Genomic DNA, 8,732 nt, shown 5'->3' with positions numbered 1-8,732 from the left:
TTATTGATTGTATCATACTGGGTTTATACTCACCGGCACGTTGCCTACCTCTTGTTTTCATGTGCTTGACGGTAGGTGAGGCGAGGCTTGGGATGCCAGAGTCCAGCTCCAGGCGAGGAGATACGAGTTAGAGTGGGATTCTCGGGTCTTATGAGCTATGTGATGATGTTTGGATTTCTTTGGTTCACTACTTTTTGTTGGCATGTTGAAAATTATATTTCAAACATTTGAGACCATTAAATTATTTTGACGATGTTTATGTAAATTTGTGAACCACAAATTATGTATTTACTAAATCATTTGGTTTATTACTGGAAATATCTAGGGATCAGTTCTGACTTATGTCAGTCAGTTATGGACAGAACTGAACTGATATCAGCTGAACTGATCAAATCAGTTAAGAACAAAAACAAGCAGTTAAACAGAAATAACACAAGATATGTTTATGGATGTTCGGAGACTTCAACTGCTCCTACGTCACCCTTTCTACCACCTCGGGTAGGATTTACAAGAAGACTTTGATCGATACAAATAATTGTACAAACCCACCCAGTTAGGGCTTACACTACTGCCTAAACTGAACTCCTAGACTAGACTGAAGGCAGCACCTTCCAGTCAACATTTCTTTAATATCTATGTGAGAAAGACTACATACACAAGTTTAACATCTTTGTGCAATACTGTATTTGAGTGGTGGTGTGTGTGTGTGTGAGAACTGATCTCTGAAAACTACCCGAAAGTGTTCTCACACACTGAAGGAAATATGCTTCTAATCTAAAGCTGATAACACGTTTAAGTGTTCCCTCGACTGGGCTGAATGCTTCTCTCTTAAGCTGATATGACTTTGAAGCGTGCCCTTTTCTTTTCTCTCTTGTGTTGTATATGTCTTCACTGATCTTCATCTTCTATTTATAGGCGTGAAGTTTAATCGTACAATGAGACTCAATTATTGTATCAGTTGCATTTTGAATCTGTTCCTCGAAACTTGTCTTGTTCTTTCTGGAACACTTTTTTCTTTAAGCTCTGATACAACGTCCATTATTATCCTTTGACTGGACAAAAGTTTTTGTACCTTTGCGCACAGCTGTATTCCACTTAGTTCAGCTTGTCTTGATCTGCAACTGATTGCTCCTAACTGATGTTCTGAACTGGTCAGTTGAATTGGTATTCAGTTGGGCTGATAAAATCAGTTGACTCGTCAGTTGAACTGATTTCACTCTTGTTCAGTTGAACTGATCTCAGTTGGGCTCTTCATCAGTTGAACACATCTTCCCCATTTATATCACTTAACAGTGATTGTATACTAGAACAATTGATATCCACAAAATGCATTGTATCAATATCATCTTCATCACCCATATTGTATGTATCTCTTGGTGTGTGACGAATAACACAATACCAGTCCTCTTCTTTTGGATCACGTACATAATAAACCATTTGAGCTTGTGAAGCTAGAATAAAAGGTTCATGCTCTTCTCGTTCTCCTGTATGTATCAAGCGTGAAAAGTTAACCATTGTAAATCCCAAAGAATCAATTTTTATTCCAGAAGTAGTGTTAACCCAATCACATCGAAAAAGAACAATTCTGCCACGACTGTCGTAATCAAGTGAGATTACATCATTTAATCTACCGTAGTAGGTTGACTCATGATCATCATCATCATGCATCGATTGCAACATGATCCCACTATTCTGAACTTTTTTGTTCTGTTCAGAATCCATTGTGCGAAATGCAAAACCATTTACATTGAATCCTTGAAAACTAAATGCTATAGAATTTGGACCTCGTGAAAGCGCCCTTAGATCCAAGTCAACAATTTCTTCATTCGTTCGATCAAACTGTAAGATACATAACATACAATTATAATGAGGTATAAATCTCTAAAAACATAACCAACCCATTTTATGATGAAACTGTAATATACATATAATTTTTAAGTATACTACTTACTCGTCTTGCAAACCATTCCGCAAATTGCATTCGTGCCATATTTTCCAACTGGGAGTTAGTTGGACGACGACCATATCTATATCGTCTCTTTAGTTCGCTTTTAATTCTCTGTTCAATTTTGACAATAATAGTTAGAAACTTCCATTACTAAGAAAACAATTAAAAAAAACATTTAAAAAATTATACTTACTCACGATATGGCTGCAATTCTGAAGAGTTGGAAAGGATGTATCTATGAGCTTGAGTAAGAGTTTTGTTGTCCAAAGTAACTACTTGACGCCCTTTTGTAGGTCTTCCTACTTGTGGAAACATTGCTAATGATGGAAACTCAACGTTTGGTGTCTCTTTGTGTCATGTTCCATGATTGCACAAGAAGTTGTTACTCTCCAAATAACGAGAACAAAACACAACACATTCATCTGGCAAATACGCCTCTGCGATGTTGGCCTCTGGTTGGGCTTTGTTTCTAACAAAATTTTTAAGTTTCCCTAGATATCTTTCTATTGGATACATCCACCGGTAACGTACAGGCCCAGCTACTCTTGCCTCGTACGCCAAATGCACCACCAAATGCACCATTACTGTGAAAAAAGATGGTGGAAAAACTCTTTCCAACTGGCATAAAGCCAATACAACCCCTTCTTCAGCCTTCTGCAATTCATCTTCTCGCAATGACTTCGCACACACTGTCCTAAAATATTCACATAAAACAATCAATGGTGCAATTACTTTTCTTGATAACACGCGGCGAAGAACAATTGGAAGGAATTGTTCCATTATCACGTGACAATCATGACTTTTCAGACCCATAATCCTACAACATCCAACATCCACACACTTTGAAATATTAGATGACATACCATCAGGGACACGGATATCTTTCAACACAGAACAAAATATTTTCTTTTCATCTTTGCTCATACAATAACATGCAGGTGGCAAATACTCTTTGCCGTCTGGTTGTATCCGTGGCCATAATTGTCTCATAATACCTAATATTTTCAAATCTCTACGTGCGGCAGCATTATCTTTACTCTTGGTCGAATCATCTAAAATTGTCCCAAGAATATTGTCACAAACATTTTTCTCAATGTGCATAGGATCCAAATTATGTCTGATCAAGTTAAACTCCCAATATGATAGACTAAAAAATATGCTTCGTTTTCTCCACATTTGTTCCATGGACCCTGTTTTTACTCGTGCAGCTGGTTTAGATGCATTACTCTTACCATATACCACATTCTTGTATTGAGTCATTGAAAGGACATCAGATCCAGACAACGGTTTTAAATCTAATTCACGATGCTCTTGCTTGCCATAACTTGCGATCGTTCTAATTTCTGAATCTGGAGGTAAGAAACGACGATGCCCTCTAAATGACCATTTCTTGCCATGCTTCAAATATAATGCATCTGTTTTATCAGCACATGTTGGACATGCATTTTTGGCATATGTGTTCCATCCAGACAAACTTCCCAAACCAGGAAAGTCATTAATTGTCCAAAGTAGCGCAGCCCGCATTTGGAACATTTCTTTATTGCATGCATCATAGGTCGAAATACCATTTCTCCACAAATCTTTTAGTTCAGCCAATAATGGTTGTAAATATACATCAATATCATTTTCAAGTGCTTTTGGGCCAGGAATTAGAGTGGATAAAATAATTGAATGAGGCTTCATGGATTCCCAAGGTGGCAAATTGTAAGGCATCAGGACAATAGGCCAAGTACTATGTGAAGTACTTTGATTTTTAAATGGATTAAACCCATCAGTGGCAAGACCCAACCGTACATTTCTAGGATCATATGCAAATTCATGGTGTCTTTCATCGAAAGTCTTCCATGCTAATGAATCAGCCGGATGCCTAAGAGTTCCATCCACTACCCGTTTTTTTGAATCCCACTGCATACTTTCAGATGTCTTAGATGACATAAATAATCGTTGTAACCTTGGTTTTAATGGAAAATACCAAAAAACCTTGGCAGGAGTTTTCAGTAGAAGGCGTCTTTTTCCACCTTTCAATGTCTTCTTTGGTTGCTTCTGCAAGTTCTTCCATCTCGACATGTTACACACTTTACAAGCTTGTTCTTTCTCATTTCACCCCAATAAATCATGCAATCATTTGGACAAGCATGTATTTTTGCGTAATGAAGTCCTAATTTGGATATTAATTTTTTTGCCTCGTAAAAAGAATTAGGTACCTGCGCCTCAGACGGAAGTACTCGGCGAAGAAAGTCCAGCAATGCTGTAAAGGACTTATCACTCCATTTCCCACTCACTTTCAACTGAAATAGCTCAACAAGAAAAGTCAACTTGGAAAACTCGGTGCATCCAGTATAGAGCGGTTGTTTCCCTTCGTCAACCAATCTATAGAAATCTTCTACATTAGATTGCTCAGTCGTATGACTTGTCAATGTACCAAAGCAGTTTTCATTATTCATAAATGGTTCTTCAGGCATCCCAAATGCTTCACGTAACATTTCTTGCACCACTTGTCCGTGGTTAGACTTCTCAGAAACCATCTTCAATGAAGTCTCAAGCCCACTACTCATGTTATTACAAGATTGTCCCATCGACTAGTTCTCCATGAAAATTCCAAATGCGATAATCCGGTAACATACCATTTATGGTCAAATGTTCATACATTGTTGCACGATCATGATTTGATGAGTTTATGCATTTGCAACAAGGACATGATTTCTTGACTTCATCATTTGCATCAACATATGCATAACGTAAAAAGTGTAGGATTCCCACCCGATATTGAAGACTTTCACGAGGGTAGTCCATCCATGTCTTCAGCATTATTTGATCCTGCGTAATTATTTTTTAAAATATAAGTATATACTCACATAATAACAAAGAATTCATTAAGCATTAAATAACATTAAAAATAATATCATAAAAATATGATTTTAAATTATTCAGTTGTAGTTAAACAAATTCAAATACACATTTTTTTAAAGTTGTCGATGTTTTGATATAAATGAACCTACATTATTTAATATCATGTTTTGTAGGACCTAGGGATTAATCTCATAACAAATTTATGATTAAATCATTGACAATATGCTAACATCTCAAAATTCACAATATTCAAATCTAATTATTTTATTAGCTCAAATTATTTGTAATAAAATTCTATAATCCTCAATATATCATTGAATCCTCAAATTATTACATTGTTAGTTCAACCCAACCCTAAAGGTCAGTTAGTAAGGCTCAAACTCACTTCAAACCCAAAAATTAACTCTACAGTTTTAGGTGAAGTAGGAGTCTTTACGCTATGTTTTGCCTTGTTTCTATTAGAAAAAATTGTCAAGGTGGTTATTATTCTTGTTTGAATAAAATTCAATTGTTTTGCACTCATCATATCGGCCTCGACTTCCCCAATGATTCCCGGTTACTCAATTCTTCCATCTCTTGTAGATGAACATATAAGATTGTGGGAAAATAATAAACCGAGTTTCCGAGTATTTATTAATATTCTTACTATTATTTTGTATCTTTAATTTTTGTTCTGTTGCTCCTACACTCACATAAACCATTAGAGAATATCATTTTGGTTTTAATATGAACAGCTTGCACAGATTCCCCGAATAGATAGATTGTTCTTTTTTAATAGGTTTGTTGGTAAGTTTACGCACTGTTAGACTTAGATGCTCTTAAAAATATATTTAAGCATATTATGAGTATCTTTAGTTCAACCATAAATTATAGGTTCACCGAGATATACCTCCAAATCCATCAACTCCGGAACAACAAGAATAATCCAATAATTTATCAACATCAATGCGATATTTGGACCAAAATCGAATTTATTCAAAGTACCGAATCTCCTCACCTCGGGGCAGCTTGCTACTCGAAATATAGGGGCAGGAAATCGAGCTCGGAATGTTCAAATTCAACAAGAAAACCGAGCTAGGCGGTGACCGGCGACAGACATGACATCATTTGGTCGGAATCGCACAGAAAGTGGCTAGACTCGTCGGAAAGTGGTCGGAACTTTCTGCAACCTTATTTCCTGTAGCTAGGCCGAACCATAAACGACCAAATCAAGAAGTTTTCAGGTTTTCCGGCGAAGAGGGGCGATGGGTTTCGACGGTTTTCCGGAAGGCACGATTTAACCTAGCAAAAGTGGTATCGATGGAAAGATTAGATCGAGAGCTTTCTGAATCTATGGTTATTATAAATTTTCGCCCACCTGGCTGAGGTAGTAAAGCCGGTCAAAGGTGACGGATTTTTTTTGAGATTTTGTTTAAGGAGAGACAAAAGGTACGAGAAGAGAGGAGAGAGAAGATGAATGAGGAAAATGATACATTTTTTTTTATTTTTTATGGTATACGTGTGTTGATCGGAAAATTGAATTTTGTTTGTAATCGATTATTTTAAACGTATTTTCTCATTTTCAAAGACAAAACTAAAGTCTGATTTTTATTTTATTTTCACCTCTCAGTTTATTAAAAACTTTTAATTTAATTTTTTATCCTTTCAAAAATTTATATAACAATATATATTAAAATTTATAAAATTCCAAATGAATTACAAACTTTTATGGTTAACTGTTCCACTGCATTTTCTTTTATTTTCTAAAAAAATAATCATTTTATATATGTTGTTGAGTAACGGTTATCAAAACATGATGTTTTTACTATGAGTGCGTTTTAAAATGTTAAATTCGCGGCTATTAGTCATAGTTTTGATAAATTGACAAAAACCTTTAATTCCGCATTTTTATCGAGTGTAATTATTGACAGATGTCTATTATAAAAGTGATTGGCATGTGGCAAGTGTCCGATCGTACACTATATGCCACTTCCTATATGTTTAACAAAAATGCGTTAAAAATAAATTAAACCTCCGAAAACACCAAAAACATATGCAAACAAAGCCTTTTTTTGTAACTCAATTCGAGGACGGAAAGTTTAATTGTAAGATTTAATTACATTCAGTTTAACCGATTTTTTAAATTTAAAGTAGATACCAAACTGATAAACTAATTGACCAATAATTTTTTTTAAAAAAATAACCAAACTATTGATTAAATCGAACAGAATTTCTGATTTAATTCGGTCCGGTCTATTATTTCAGTTAAACTGAGCTTTTAGCTCACCCATTGAAGAGATTGTTTTATTTTTTTTGTTTTGTGTTATTTTTCCTCTTTATTTTGTTCTTTATGTATCGTTGACATGCAATGTATATACATATATATGTGTATATATTATATATATTTATGTATACATCATGTATGCTTACATGTGTATATATAAAATATTTATACATATGATCAGTGCTTAGAATGCTCCTAGTAGCAGTTGATCATATAATCGGTACTTAAATTATTCAATAGGTTCAATTTTCCAACCAACCCTACAAAAATAAAACAGTTAAAGTTTTCAATAACATCATTTCTACGAAAATCAATGTTACAAATGTTTAATATGAATAATTTTCATAATGCTCCTAATAGTTATATCAACAAGAGAAATTTGCAGCAACGATTTATACAACCAATAAAAAATATATTCAATAGGTGCAATTTCCAATCCTAAAAAAACAGTTCAATAAAAACTGTCAACAATACCAGTTCTGTAAAAACCGTTGTTAAAATTATTCAATACGAGCAGTTTTCATAATGTTCCTAATAGTCATATCAACATGAGCAGTTTGTAGTAGCGGTTTATAAAACCAATACTAAAAAGTATTCAGCATGTGTAATACATAATAATAGTGGTTCATGTAGCCAATACTAAAAATATTCAAAATACATAATTTTCAAACAAATCGTAAAAGAATAGAGGAATAACAATGGTTCATAGGACCAATTTTGTGAAAACCGGTGTTAAAAATATTCAGTATGAGCAGTTTTTCATAATGCTGCTAATAGTAATATTAACAAGAGAAATTTATAGCAGCAATTTATACAAAAAAGTTCTAAAAATATTCAATTGGTATAATTTCAAATTAATCATAAAATAGAGCCACAAAAGCAGTTCATATCACCACTTTTGAGAAAATCGATGCTAAAAATATATAATATGAGCAGTTTACAAAATTCTCTTTATATCAGCAAGAGCAGTTTGCACTATATGTATATAAAACAAAAGCTAAAAAGTATTCAATAGATATATTTTAGAAACTAATCCTAAAAATTAGAGCAATAAAAGCGGTCCATGACGACGTTTTTGTGAAAACCGTTGTTACATGTCTTCAATATGAGCAGTTTCCGGAATGTTCCTAATACTTATATCAATAAGAGCAATTTATAAAAGCGTTTTATACGACCAATCCTAAAAGTATTTAATAGGTACAATTTCTAAACTCATCCTAAAAAAATAGAGCAATAAAAGCGGGCAACGACACCGGTTCTGTGAAACCGTGGATAGATATCTTCAATATGAGCAGTTTCTGGAATGCTCTTAATAGTTATATCAATAAGAGCAATGTATAGAAACGGTTTATACGACCAATACTAAATGTATTTAATAGGTGCAATTTTCAATTCAATCCTAAAAAACGGAGCTATAAGGGCGGTCCATGACACATGTTATGTGAAAACGGCTGTTATATGTCTTCAATGTGAGCAATTTCCGGAATGCTCTTAATAATTATATATGTATAGAAACGATTTATACGACCAATACTAAATGTATTTAATAGGTGCAATTTTCAAATCAATCCTAAAAAAACAAAGCTATAAGGGCGGTCCACAACACCGGTTTTGTGAAACCGCTGTTAAAAATATTCAATTAGAGTAGTTTCCAGAATGGTCCTAATAGCT

At 34.2% G+C, this 8,732-nt stretch overlaps 1 protein-coding gene across 2 annotated transcripts; it reads right to left on the bottom strand.

Annotated features, from left to right (window-relative positions):
- Nucleotides 1-1,270: 1,270 nt before the first annotated feature.
- On the bottom strand, nt 1,271-6,259 carry LOC142542443 (uncharacterized). Of its 2 annotated transcripts, XM_075649077.1 has the most exons (4): nt 5,796-6,259; nt 1,952-4,765; nt 1,785-1,839; nt 1,271-1,484 (listed from the first exon to the last, which is right to left on the bottom strand). In XM_075649077.1, the coding sequence occupies exon 2, from the start codon at nt 4,013-4,015 to the stop codon at nt 2,303-2,305; it is 1,713 nt and encodes a 570-aa protein (XP_075505192.1). In that variant the 5' UTR covers nt 4,016-4,765; nt 5,796-6,259; the 3' UTR covers nt 1,271-1,484; nt 1,785-1,839; nt 1,952-2,302. The 2 variants fall into 2 exon arrangements, with proteins under 2 accessions (XP_075505192.1, XP_075505184.1); XM_075649069.1 differs by having other exon boundaries at nt 1,271-1,839.
- Nucleotides 6,260-8,732: the final 2,473 nt, after the last annotated feature.

This window comes from Primulina tabacum, chromosome 1 (genome assembly GCF_025594145.1).
Source record: "Primulina tabacum isolate GXHZ01 chromosome 1, ASM2559414v2, whole genome shotgun sequence".
In the NCBI taxonomy this organism is placed as follows: domain Eukaryota; kingdom Viridiplantae; phylum Streptophyta; class Magnoliopsida; order Lamiales; family Gesneriaceae; genus Primulina; species Primulina tabacum.
Note: the sequence above shows the minus strand (reverse complement) of the source record. Positions and strands in the feature narration are given on the sequence as shown.

What these genes read in the sequence shown, in the direction of transcription:
- LOC142542443 (XM_075649069.1), bottom strand. Translation starts at nt 4,015, where the DNA reads ATGTCGAGATGGAAGAACTTGCAGAAGCAACCAAAGAAGACATTGAAA.